The 14,135-nt window shown below is 43.0% G+C and overlaps 1 protein-coding gene across 1 annotated transcript; it reads right to left on the bottom strand.

The window, feature by feature from the left end:
- Window positions 1–423: 423 nt before the first annotated feature.
- cdc42ep3 (CDC42 effector protein (Rho GTPase binding) 3) lies at window positions 424–6,875 on the bottom strand. Its single transcript, XM_085297526.1, has 2 exons — window positions 6,323–6,875; window positions 424–2,267 (listed from the first exon to the last, which is right to left on the bottom strand). The coding sequence occupies exon 2, from the start codon at window positions 2,041–2,043 to the stop codon at window positions 970–972; it is 1,074 nt and encodes a 357-aa protein (XP_085153652.1). The 5' UTR covers window positions 2,044–2,267; window positions 6,323–6,875; the 3' UTR covers window positions 424–969.
- Window positions 6,876–14,135: the final 7,260 nt, after the last annotated feature.

The raw sequence follows: 14,135 nt of genomic DNA, 5'->3' as shown, positions 1-14,135 counted from the left end.
CTGTCTTTAATTTACCCAGTAACTTCAATTTACAGTAAGGCATTACTCAATGGGGATAAACTACCTTGTAATAAAATAAAACTATATATTTATAGAAGGCCCCAGTAAATGTATGCTCCTCTGAGCTCAGTGTTTTGTGTCATAATTATAAAGGCTCAAATAATTTTGCCTAATGATACTGAATCTAATTGCACTGCATGTGGTTTCTAATTAGTCCATATTTAATTGTTGTTTGTTTTATGGGCATAGCTGTCTTTGCTCATTAAGTCATGAGAAATATAATTTTTCTAGAATAGTTTTTCTTTTGGTTTTTGATACAAAGGCTTTGTCAGTACATCATGAAATGTACCTTATCTAATCATCTTGGGACTCTACTCTTATTCCTGCTGCTGCACACATTCCCTGTAAGAAAAGATAGCCAGATTACGGGGAAAATGAATTTATTTGTGTTAAAGATTTAAAAACACAAATATGCATAGTGTTTGGTTGTTTGAAATGTGGCAAATGAGTTATGTGACAAACGAAACCGTGCTTTGTTTAACAAACTTGAAGTCACAAAATGCAGTATGTTCTTAGAGAGTGTGAGAATCGAGAGTGAGTGTAAAAAAAGGACCTAAAAGCTGTCATATTTTCAACATAAGAGCGTCAGTCTATCATGTAGCGTTGTTACAGTCATTTAAAATCAAAGACAGAATGGCTGTTTTAGCTGTAACTCAAAAAGCACATGCATCTTAAGCATGCTAATGGCATGGCAAACAAAACAAAGAAGAAGACTCAACACTCCATAGAAGCTAGAATTTAAGAATGCTTAAATGTTTTGACAATAAAAACATAAGCAGCTTTGTCTATTGTAGCTGGTTTTCATCTCAATGATATATCCAGACACCATTTTGATTGCTTTATGAGTCTTTCTCTCCGCGTGGCTATATTTTAATAATTCCCATTCTCCTCTTGGGGACTCAGTGCAGCTCAAGGCCTGCTCTTTGCTGCGGGTTTATCCATTATGTTGAGCACATCGTCCAGGATGGATGGGCCCAGATCGAGTTCGAGGGAGAGGAATGACCCTGTGATCTGGGCTAGGGAATCCTGTGATGTGCTCTTCTCTTTGGTAAACTCAAACTCGAAATCACAAATGCGGCCATCTTCCACCCCACTGTCCCTGTCCACCCACTCTCCATTGTACTTGGAAAGCTCCTGCTTAAAACCAATTGTAATGTCATCGTTAAAGTGTCCGTAACTGTTGCAGTTACCGTTGCCGATGAGACTCCCGCTCCCATCGTAGCTCTTGCCCTGGAAGTCTCCTTTCCCGCTCAAGCTGTCAAAGCTGCTTGTGTTGCTGTTCAAGCTTCCATTAGCTTTACAGATGCTGTTGCTGTGACCATTGATATAATAGGATGATGGATTGTCAAATCTGCTTTCACTCTTGTTTATTTTGTTAGCTTTGGCAACCTCCTTAGAAGGGGACTTATCTGTGTTCTCAAGCAGATCCAAGAGCACGTCAGGCTTTGACTGGAAATCTGTGGAGGGTGATGAGGGCTCATTGTTGAAGATGTTCATGGAGCGCAACAGAGCATCCATCTGCAAGATCTCCACATCTTCAGCTGTGTCAGGTTTCGTGGAAGGTGCCGGTCCCATGATGTCCTCCAATGGCCCTGGTTGCATGGAGAACACGGCAGAAGAGATCACTGGAAGGGTGAGGGCCTGGCAGCCACCGATAGCTGGGAGGGAGATTGCGTTCTTGAGTACTGGTGAGGGAGTCTCGACGAAGGAAGCGTCGCCTGTGCTGTTCGCTCGCAGAAACTCACTCTGGACGCTGTATTGTGGGTGGACGTCTCTTTTTCCCGGTAGGAGCTCATACTGTCCCTGGAGGAAGGACATGTCTCCGAAGGCATCTCTTTCCCCGCCCTTGCCAATGTGGATGGTGTGGCGAAAATCCCCGAGAGGTGGACTGATCATATCAGGTGACAAAATATCTCTCAGGCGACATTTTTTTCCCTTCTTATTATTGGTGGGTTTAAGATATATAGGTGCTTTCGCTGGCATGGCTGTCTCTAAAGAGGAAATCTCAGATATGCAGGTTAGAACAGTTGGAAGTCCTCTATAAGTTCTTGATGTTGCAGTTCCCCCAGGGGAGAAGCTCAAGTTACATTCTCAGTTGCACGCCTCCACACAGGACTCCAAAAATGATCGCAGCATTGATCAGCAACTGGCTTTGCGAGCAGGGCTGGTGATGTTCAGCAATATAGAAAGGTCGAATGGGCGCTTTCCTGAAATCAGAGACAAAAGCAGAATGCGTCAGCATTTTTCTAAAACTTGACCTCAGCAATGAAAGGAAGTTGTTTGATGAGAACTGCAGCTGATACAAAACCTCTACTCAAGAAAAAGAAGTCAACACCGGTTCCAGAAATAAACTCTAATACCAAATACTACAAGAAAATAAGACCCTCATCCACACTTTGCATCTAGCAAGCTAGCACAAAGAAGAGGAGGGCTGGGTCTCTAGGCTTTTTTACTCCTCTATTTGCATTTCCACACGTGAGCCAGCTTTGGCCTCCGCAGATCTGGACGTGCTAATGTGGAACAGCTGGACCGCAGATTGAGAGAGAAGAGGCAAAGGAAGGCTTTAGAAGGATAACAGTCTTTTTTTAGGAGCGAGCTACTGCTCAGACATGCACAGAGTGATGGGAGAAGGTGGAGACCCAGAAGAGGGAGTGGGGGGCGATGAAGGGGTTTAGGGGGGATTGTGTGAATGAGGGAGAGAGCGAGGGATTACACTGTAAGTGGATGTTAAGAAAGAAGATGGTGCACACTGTGAATTGATTTGGCTTTGATGAGGTTGGCTCTGATTAATAAGTGGGAGATAGCAGTTAGGTTGCAGCACATCAGACTGAGTAGAAACTATTAAAGAGATTTTGGATTGGTTACAAAGTGCCTGATTGCATGCCGCCGTTTCGAGAATATCACCACGTTGCCTATCATGTAGTTTGGTGTAGGTAAAAAGAACATTTGAAATGACGCAGGAACCAAGGAGAAAGGGAAAGGAGTATAAAGGAAGGGTGCGTGGGTGATGAGGGGGGTGGGAGGGAGCACCAGTGAGAAGAGAGCTTGCCCATTTATAGACATATTTACTTATGAGAGGTCTGTCAGCAGTGACTGTCTGACAGAGAGCACCGCTGCACAAAAGTGCCTGGGCGGTCAAGTCCACCCCCACTAAAAAAAGAGAAAGAGAAAAAAAGAAACGTCTCACTGACAAAACATCCACATTCCTGCTGCTACCGACGCATACAGACACCCTGCAACAGCCTTATCACAGCCACTTTAAGTAGGCTGTGATTATTCAGGAGGCAAATCAGCGTGCAGCCAGAGAGGCAGACACTTGCTGTGAATTTGAATCCAAACCGCAGCCTGGAAATCACCCGTTTTGACCATGACTTCCTGTGTCTCCAACCTGTTTTGCTGGGTGCAGCATCAAAATCTTTCCACTACATCTTTAATAAAATGTATTTGGAGTACAAGCTTAAATCTTCTTACTGTAGAAGCTGTAATTGGAAGACAAATATATCTATCATCATCTGCAAAACGCTGGTGAGCTATACACAGCTATGACATGTGTGAGTGTGTTAAATGGCAGCTCTGCTCTCTGAGGGTTCTTGTCTTATTTGAGTGCCGGTGTGAGAGTGAGTGTTTGCGCGAGGTGCCTGAGATAGCATTTTTGAATGCATGCCATGTGTTTGAAGAGCGTGTTTGTTTGCTAATAGTGAAGGGGGAGAAAGGGAAGGACAAGAGAGGAGGGAGTAGAGGATGTGCTGCAGTATTTAATGGGGGTGTCGGTGTAGGGGGAGCATGGCAAAATCCTGTACTTGTTTAGCTCAAGCATTTCTCATACTGTATCTTGTTTTCTTCCTTTTCTCTTTTTTCCAGTTTTTTTTAAGCATCTCTCCTCTGTTCGTTCTGACCTTGACAGCTGATGCTCACTGCAGTGGGAAGCTGGGCTCGGGTAGGAAGCGGAACAAATACAGCACCAAGCCAAAAGGCTTCCTGTGCACTCCAAGTGCACAGCACATCCACATGTGTTATACATTTTTTTTACTGCTCTTCCCAAGAGCAGGAGGTCACAGCTGCCCTCCTGGATGAAAACCTTCCTCTCGTACATCCTTATTGATTATTGCACTGTTCTGATTAAATGATTCCAAATGCCTGGCTGTGCTATTCTCTGGACAGCCCGTGCATTGCAGCAGATGATGATGTCGGCCTAAATCAATAGTATGGACAGAAACGGTCTAGCCACAGAGCGGCTCAACACTTGCAACTCTCACAAGGAGACATATGCTTTACATTCTAGTCAAGGTCAACACTTGTGGCCTGTAAGAAGTCAGCTGGTACGGTGAAAGCCTGAAGGTCTGACCTTCACATCAGTCATCCTGCTGGTGGCTCAGTTGGCTTATATGGCAAATATGACTGGAATTTCAAAGGCCACCAGCAAAGTACGAGGAAAAAAATGTCCTCATGTTGGTCTTTCAAGTATTGGTTGCCTGTGCATGCCTACAGTGGAAACTCTATATGGACGTTAACTTAATGAGAAATTGACTAATTTACTATTGATTTGTGTGTATGTGGGGAATCACAGCAATGGTAGGCTAAGCTTGTGTTGGCCCAAGTGGTAATCAATCAATTGCAGCTCCTCAGGGTGTTCCAGGATGGACCCTCATGGGCTCCCAACCTAATGAATCCATTTGTGACTCTGCAGGCTGTTAATAGTTGAGCAGGTATATTCTAGTGTATCTCACAGCCAAGTCTAGATTTGCACCCTCATTTTGGAGCTACTCCAAAAACAGGCTGCAAGGCAAGCATGTGCTGAGAGGTCTGACAACCTTCTGGCGCCACTGCTGCAGAATGCCGACCAGAGCATTTGCACTGCCCAGGAAGTGAGGCTACGATGGCACCTTCCTTTCAGAATAGCTTGCCCCAGCAGCCGGTCATTCAGCTGCTGGATAAAACGACTGTGTCATTGGGTCAGCAACAGCTATCTGTCTGGGCATGAAGTGATCTGGAGCCACTCCAGCCTCTTTAAAAGTAGAGCTTTGCCTCATCAGTTCAAGCGCAGAGGCTTAGATACAAACAAGGGGGCAGCAGAAGGAGCGAGGTGATGAAAATGGGGTTGGCATCTGGTAATTAAACTAACAGCTCGTGATTTGTCTGGTTATTTCTGGACATCTAAAAGTCACGTGCAGTATAACTGGGCCAGTATATTTAGAGAGGCTGTGTAACTTTACTGTGGCCTATATAAATGCTACAGTTTGATGACACTTTAGGGTTCACCGGTGCTCTAAAAAAAGCGGGTGCAGCTGCTTAAAATATGACCGGTATATGACTTCACCTGTTTTTAAAATAGAAACTTGGCATCCCCAAAAATATCCCTCCAGTGATGGGATTACTGTGCTGGCATATCATCAGTGCTGCTTAAAAATAAATAGCATGCTATTAGCAGTTGTAGCTGGTCTCAGTTCCTCCCACTGTCTCTACAAAGCAACTTCATGAAAGTTTGAAGTCTCCACATACTCCTCTGACATCTAACCATGGCCTTGACTTCTATTACGCCTTTGAATAGCAGAAAGACCCTCATTTTGGGGCTGTTATAAAAAGCAAATGCACATACCACACAGGGTAATGGTAGCCTTACAAAATAGCCCGAACTCTTTGTTACATAAAAAAAACACCAAAAAAAACACCCTCAATTATAGGCAAAGGCCTTACTTTCGAGGGGCCTGGTGGTGGTGCTGGGAGTCGGCTGAATAGCAGGGTGGAGTATTTGCTCTGCCCCTCTTTTTCACTCCCCTTGTGCCACCCGCAAGCATGGCCAACACTTGCTAGAGTTATCCTTGGCAGAGATGAGCAGGAAAAGTATGAAACATGAAGAGAAAATAAACACATACTGGCAAAGAAGAGGTGTTTTTTTCCCTTCCTCTTCAATATAACCATAAAAACCTCCTCAAGAATCTGCGTCCCTAGACAGATGAGGGCTAAGCCAGCTCTGCGTTTCACAGGAACATGCCTTAAGCGTGTAGTCGGACTAAAAATGTCTCTCTTGGAAAGCGGCAAGGGTATCATGTTGCTCTGAACAGTTCAGCTCTTGTGTTACATGTATGCCAGACAAATGCTTAACTTACCATGCACGCTTTTACTGTTACCAAGCAATATTTCATTCTGCTACAATTACTCACTCAGACCCCAAAAAACTCACATCCCATTATTGTTCTCCAATTCAGATTACAGTACAGCAAGAGAGTGAGAAATGAAAGTTGAAGTTCCTTCTGTCACTCACCTCAGATGCTTTGTCGGGGGAGATCTGGAGTCTCCTTGATGTCGCTGCGATTCTCCTGAAAGCTGCAGCTCCTGGTTGATATGCGTGCTTGTATGTGTGTGTGTGAGAGAGCTCAGCGGCTGCTGTGCTGCTCCTGTGGCTTGTTGACACTGCCCTAACGTCTCTGCCTCGAGGCTGCACTTCTGTCGACTGGGACGTCTGCCGGACAGCTGTTTTGGAATTGCTCTCCGATTTCTCACTGAAACAAGTCAAGTCTCCTCCCCTGACTCCCACTGCTTCTTCCTCTCTCTCTCTCTCCTCTCGCTGTCTCTCTCCCTCTAGCAGCACCTGTGCATGTCTGTCCTCTCTCCTCCCCCGAGCTGGGATTTTTTAGGCTGCTCTGCGGTGTTTGAGGATCATCCTTGCTTCCTGTTTCTTGGTGGAGCTGCGGTGCTGAGCGAGCGCAAGCTCTGGTCTCGCAGTCCCAAAAAAATTAGCACTGCGTGGAGAAGAGCAAATTCCTTAGGGGATGTCTGGCTGTCTCCTTTCTAAATTAGTCCTCCGTGATATACGCTGGGAGTTTGCGTTCCCCTCACTGCTTTTCTGTCTCTCCATATCTGATAAGAACTCCTCTGTTAACATAGCCGGCAGACACGCTGGCTGTCTCCAGAGCCTCTCTAACCTTATCTGTCTATCACATGTGCACACCCATACTCTCCAATTTTTTCTCTCAAGCTGAAAGCCTGCACTCCAGTGCCATTTTAAAAAAAATTTGTTTATGTTGTGCATAGACATTTTGAAAAAAAAATTGCAGCAGGCTGAGGCAACACCGTGTGACTGAACTAATTACTGCAGAGTGCTGCAACACTGCAGCACGTCCAGGGGACATTTACAGTCAGACTTACAGGAAGCACAAGGACAGCTCTTTTTCCCTACAAAGGTTTTAAATGTGCATAGACAGAGACATGAGGCAGTGTATGATCATTTTCTAACATTATGCCCTAAAGTCAAGGTATTGTTGCCTGTGCTTCCATTTCTTTTAGGTTTTACTCATGTATGGGATAAAACCCCTATCACCTTGGTAACTGGCACAGCTTAGAGGTGGAGAGGTGTGCATCTCTGCTTGTATTACAAAAGAAAAACGAGTGAAGGTAGAGGAGGGAAGGGGTGCTGAAGGCTCAGACAGTGCTTGTGTGTGTCTGATGTTGTCTTCAAATCTCATCATAGCACTTAAAAAACAATTCCAGTCTTGTCTGGAATATAAAGCAGCACATCCTTCTGCAAACAGTCCACTTGTGGTTCCTGGTTAATTTGACTTGGGTAGCTCATTACTCCTTAATCTGCTTTCTCCCTGCTGCTATATTATAAATGATTGATGGAGCATTTTAATAACTAGCCTTGTATACTTCTTTGCAAAGTCTCACACTGAACTAAATGCAGATGGGTTGCGTCTGCTAGCGACCAGCTCACGGTTTGAAAGACACCCTCTATTTAACTTACACAGGCGTTATTTAGCACCAGTTAAACCGCAGTTGTGAATGGAGCCCTGTTAGCGTCATGCTGTCATGTCGCCCCAGGGTGATGTCATCGCGGCATCCGTGTGGCCTGCACATGATCTGTAAGTAGAACACACAACCCTGTCTTTTCATTAAACCATGCTGAAAAAGGAAACAGTAAGTAATTTCCCATAAAAGATAAGTTTCTTATTGGCAAAGAGATGGGAAATTCAGCCTCTGGCAAGACATCCCAAAGACTTTTTTTTCAACAGCAGACATTAAAACTTCAACAAAGGCTTCGGTGTACTAAAATGCCTCTTCCTGCAAGTCATGACAGTGGGACACAGGCAACCATGGTTAATACCAGGACCAATAAACCTAACCAGATAAATAAATGTAGCCAAATATATAGTTTTCATATATAGTCCAAGGATACTGTAACAATTGGTCAAAGAGACTTGAAAAGACTGCACAACACAACGCTGTATTCTACCCCTCTACCTTTCTCAAATAGTCTTCTTCCAAACCAGTGGCAGCATCACAAGCACACAGTGTGCTCTACAGCGTGCTCTGTTGAGTATACAGCATTTGCCAGGAAGATGCATGTCATTTTATTTTTGCTTTTCCATCACAAGTTATGTTTTGGGTTACCCTGTGGGTGGAATTAGGCTTTTAAGAAATTCCAGTTCAAGACTAATTTTCCTCGGTCTGCTTTGGCTCGTGTCTCGGCCTCTTCAACAAGAAGGCTCTGTGAGGTGAAACCTGTTTGGTTTCTCCGTCTGTGTTTAGCTGTCCTCTCTGAACGGTTACACTGATGTCACTTTCCTCCAACGGACACACCACGTACTGATCGTAAGTCAGGTAAACAAGCCTGTTCTTGTCTGCCGAATGAAGGTTTAAAGACGAATACAGAATATTAACATATCTGCCGCTCTGCTGCTTGTAGTACCTCACAAGGAGTAAGACGTTCAACACTGGGTGTGTTTGATGAATTTCTTCCATCTTACAGCTTAAGATTGTTAACACATCACTCTGTTGACACATCCACTGGCTTCACCCTTCCTCCTCTAGCTGCTATGTGACTCGTTTTCACACCCATTATGGTAAATGCAACAGCGTTATCTCTTGCTTAATAAGGGAGGGTAAGCTTCTAAGGCATGCAATTCGAAACACTGACACTAAAGTGATGCTACAGCTGCCAAACAAGCGTGTGAACCCTTTGAGATGTTCTATATTTAAATATGATCGAAAACATAAAGTCTTAACACAATCCCTAAGGTTAAGAGTTCAACAAATTAAATAAAATTAATACAATAAAACATTTATTAAGGAAAAAATATTATAATATCACGATCAGAATTATATCTGAAGGTGACATTCAGGTGCTCTTCAGCATCAGGTGTAAGTGGGCAACCTGGTTTTTAAGAGCACGTGTTTAAGGACGGGAGAAAAAAAATGGAGTTTCTGAGGACTTAAAATGAGAATTGTTTATGTCCACTGGCCTACAAAAAGTACAAAACTATGAGTTTGGATTCCATTAATACGCAGTTAGGCAGATTGTGTTTAAATAAGGGACACAGAAGATTACAGTAAACCTCCTTAATAGTGGACGACAATACAAATATCACTTAATGAGAGTGTAATAACTTTTGAGATGCCATCAAGAGGATAGTAAATTACAATGGTGGGCATGGATTGCAAGGAGAAAGCCACTGTTCTCTAATTTGATTTTAGCTGTATAACGTAGTATCACATATGCCTTCACACTGAAGTCCATCTCATCCCAAACCATCTCGACTGGGTTTAGGTCAGGTGACTGTGGAGGCCAGGCAGCCTGGCACTGCACTCCATCACTCTCCTTCTTGGTCAAATAGCTCTTACACATCCTGGAGGCATGTTTGGGGTCATTGTCCTGTTGAAAAATTAATGATGGTCTAATTAAACACAAACTGGATGGGATGACATGTTGCTGCGGGATGCTATGGGAGCCATGCTGGTTCAGTGTGCCTTCAGTTTTGACTACATCCCCAACAGTGTCAACACCCCACACCATCACACCATCACACCTCCTCCTACATGCTTCACAGTGGGAACCATGCATGCAGAGACGATGCAGTCACCTTTTCTTTGTCGCACAAAGACATGGCGGGTGGAACCAAGGATTTCAAATTTGAACTCATCAGAACAAAGCACAGATTTCCACTGGCCTAGTGTCCATTTCTTGTGTTTCTTGGCCCAAGTGAATCTCTTCTGTTTGTTGCTTTTCTTAGCAGCTATTTGACCATAAAGGCCTGAGTCACGCAGTCTCCTCTGAACAGTGTATGTGTCTGCTACTGGAGCTCTGAGGCTGGTGACTCAGATGAATTTATCCTCAGCAGCAGAGGTGACTCTTGGTCTTCCTTTCCTGGGGCAGTCTTCATGTGAGCCAGTTTTGTCGTAGCGCTTGATGGGTTTGGCTGCACTTGGGGACATTTGGGACAACTTTTAGCAATTTTCCGGACTGACTGATCTTTAGCTCTCAAACCAATGATGGACTGTAGTGTCTCTTTACTTAGTTGATTGGTTCTTGCCATAATATGAATTCTAACAGTTGTCAAATAGTGCTTTTGGCTGTGTACCAACCTGACTTCCCCATTAAGAAGGCAAGAAACTATTTAAACAAGCAACCCATTACAGATATATACATAATACATAAGTAAAAATAAATCATACAGAAACACAAACAGAGAAAGATGAAAAAAAAATGACAATCTTGGATGTAACAGAAGCAAAGGGGCAATATTAATGAAGAAGATTTGCATATGGTGAGAGTGGCATTACAGGGGAATGAGTTTCTTTATTGATCATCAGAGTTTTGGGTGAAAAATTTTCATCAAGGATATGTGATTGAAACAATTCAAGGACAACTCAGTGCTCCAGATGGTGAATGAGTCTTTCACGATCTGTCATATCAAAGGCTGCACTTCAGTAAAATAGGACAGAAACCTTATTAGCATCATAATCGTCCAATTTAGCTGTGAGTTTGAAGGTTTGCACTGCCTTACAATGCCACAAAGGTCAGGAGATAGAGAAACAATGCTGCTGCCCATCTGCAGTTTGCTAAAGATCACATGGACAAGCCAAAAGGCCTAAATAGTCCAAAGTAGAACGTCTCGGTTTAAATGCAAAGTGTTGTCTTTAGAGAAGGGAAAAATAATGCATTTGAGCATCAGCACTTTATCTCGTCTGTGAAGCGTGGTGGTAGCGTAACTGTTTGTTTGGCTAAATCTAGGCCAAAAGGGTTCACCAAGTCACCTGCAGGTGTACTGAATTTAAAGAACATGTTTTTCAGCCCACCAATCAAAGAATAGTTTAAAAAAAAAGCATAAAGTTAACACTGAGAATGGCAAAGTGAAAATCTTCATGAAGGCCAATAGTTCATGTCAAGAAAGCACCAGCATTTAAGGGGTGAAGCTGCTCTGATCTGCAGGGCTGATGAAGTAGTTCACATTAGGTCATGTTTATTCACATATGTTTCTGCTCCTTTTGTGCAGATAACTTGACATATTATTTGAAATGGAAACATATATTGTGGGTAAGATAATAATCCAAACCATGAGAGACATATGATATACGGTTTCCAGGGCCAACTTGAAAGTCTGCTTTTTCCTGATTAAATATAAGGACCACTCAGATAGTTTCCAAAAGGAACAACTCTGAAATAGCAGAAATATTTCTCTAGAACAATATCATTCATCCTTCTGTCCTCGAGGGGGGTCTCAGAGGCATTTGTCAACACATTTCACAACTGTTAATACCAGAACTATGAGCAAAATCTTTTGCAAACAAATCCAAACATGTACTTATCATAGTTTTCCTCAGAAGTGCAGAGGTGCTCATGTCCTCATTATTTTCATCTTGACAGAGAACATTTCGCAATGTTTTCGGCCTCACAGGCAGGACACAGGGAGGGACCCAGTCCTGAGGGCACTGGCCAGCGTTCCAACTGCAGAAGATGTGCAGTCGAGCGGAGGAGAGGATGGGATTGTGGGTAGTCTAAACACTGTCTTGCTCTGTGGCCAGCTCCCAAAATGTTTTTCTGAGTGTGCGTGGGTGACGTGCAATCCTGAATTACAGCAGACCACACACACCAGAGGTAGCTTTTGTGTCTATTTTAGCAACTGTACAAACTTTGCTTAAGGTGAAAGGTGGAATGCAACAGGTCAGAGCTGGAGGTGTCTGACTCATTTTCAGGCTATTTTCAAAAAATAACCTTCTGTAGATGTAAAACACACCTACAGAAACCATCGTTCATGTTCATCACAGTGATAAGAAGCGGCATTGTATTTCTATCGATCATCTTGTGTTTTATAATAATATACTAATCAATGTTTTTGGTTCAACAATAAGTGAAATGACTATGTCCAATAAGTCAAGGCTCAAACAACTAGCCTACAATGAGTCTCAGTCAATCTTCCCCACAGCTCTAATTAGGTGCTCCTTGCTTCGGTTTTACACCCTGCACCTTTAATAAGGTTAATAAGGCTTCATAGTGTGGTGGTTTACACCAAGGTCCCTTTTTAAAAACCTGCCAAATCCTTGGTTCGGTTAGCAAGGTGAGGCACATATTAAGAGGTAATTACACGCTACTTAAAATAGTGCAATCTGTGTCTTCTTTGCTGTAAAATATCTGAAGCTATGCACTACCTAAACGTACTTACAGTAACTATTTCTTTGTATCTGGTAAAAAACCTTTGAACAGACCATAATTTTTGTCTTTGTCCAACGAAGACAACAGCGTAGTTCAGAGGTCCAGATCAGTGACTGGAATTAGCAATGCAATAAAAATTAAAAAGGTAATCTATGGAAAAAAACAAACCATACAAATAGAAGAGCAGTCACATTTTTGATGACTTATAGAGACAAAAATGTTTTTAATATGTAACATGTTTTTTTAAGTTGTGAAGGTAAGCATTTTTAAAATGGATAACAATTTAAGTCTCATCACCCCAGGTTTACAGAATTTTTTTTTCTGGCCTACTGGTGCTAAAATAGTAGCGCATAAACAGACCACTGCACAATGCAACTTCAGTCATGCTGCATTTGGAGTAAAGGGCATGACTGTTTTATTTTCTAGCTGGGTTGCCAACACTCTGAAATTAATGTTATTTTCTCCGGTCATTACTTTTATGCATCTCTCCACCAGCACAATGTCCTACAAACCGCAGCAGAGTGAAGGATAGCTTTCAGGAGATGGAAACAAGAAAACACTCTGGGGGAAAATGTACGAGTAATTTAACTTTCATGTAACAGTTCATCACAAAGTAACTCCAGGAATGCACTGAACATGTCAGATTAATGATAGCGTAGGAGTAGTTGAAGAGCTTTTTTTCCCTCTTTTTCCTCTTAACTTTGCAGAGACATATTCTCTCTTCTACAATTAGGCTATCTGACCGCGTCCACGCTAGCGTGTTGATGTCTGGATCGAATCCGTGGAAAGAGAGCAAGCGATACATCACAGGGCAAGGAGTGAGTCTTCCCACTGGAATTCCAGTAGCTGTGCCACAGGCAACCCTCTTGCAATCAGATTGTGGTTGTCCGTTTCCACCACCATACATCCTGGTCCATCCACAGCCAAAGGACTATTAAGTCTATGAGAACTGGCAGGCTGCCCTCGCCCATATGATATAGGGTTGAGCTGAATAGAATACCAGCTAAAGTCAAGCTGAGGCCAGCAAAGGTCCGACCTGTTTTGGTGAGGGGTTGGGAGGAGTATGCCAGCACTAACAAAACTCACTGTATGTCTCATGTTGTGTTGTTAGAGATCTTTAGATAGGTTAGGAGACACGATGTCCTCAGCAGATCTTTATTCTTTTGCTCCTGGCAGATTCTGGGAAAGTCTTGGAATTTGGAGCATGCTCTCAGCAGTGGTTATATAATTCTAATGTGATTAAATAATATCAGTAAACTGATGTTTGGATGCAATTATGTGGCATCAACCCAGACAGTGAAGCTTTAGTGTTATGGGTCACAAGGGAAACAGGAAAAACTTCAGCATTTCTGTAAGATAACAAGTGAATAGCTGCTTAGTTCTGTTTCTGAACCTGGAGTGTATTACATGATCGACTTTGAGAGTGTCCTCAGCTGAAACCCAACATTGCTGGGCTACCTCCGATCTGATGGAATGATTGCTTCCTGTTTTTCTTCACGCTTCTTCGGATGCCTGCTGGGAATCCATTTGTCGCTTGAGTTTGATTTATAAAACTCTTATCTGCTCACTCAGTAAATAACATTCCCTGATTGAAGAGCAAAATGCTTCGGTTTAAAGCTGACACATTAAATTTATTTGTTGCTACTGG

Source organism: Mchenga conophoros, linkage group LG13, assembly GCF_057382185.1.
Source record: "Mchenga conophoros isolate Kocher_MC1m ecotype Shallow Benthic linkage group LG13, M_conophoros_male_GT1.1, whole genome shotgun sequence".
Lineage (NCBI taxonomy): Eukaryota > Metazoa > Chordata > Actinopteri > Cichliformes > Cichlidae > Mchenga > Mchenga conophoros.
The sequence above is the reverse complement of the archived record's forward strand: the minus strand, read 5'-3'. Positions and strand labels throughout refer to the sequence as shown.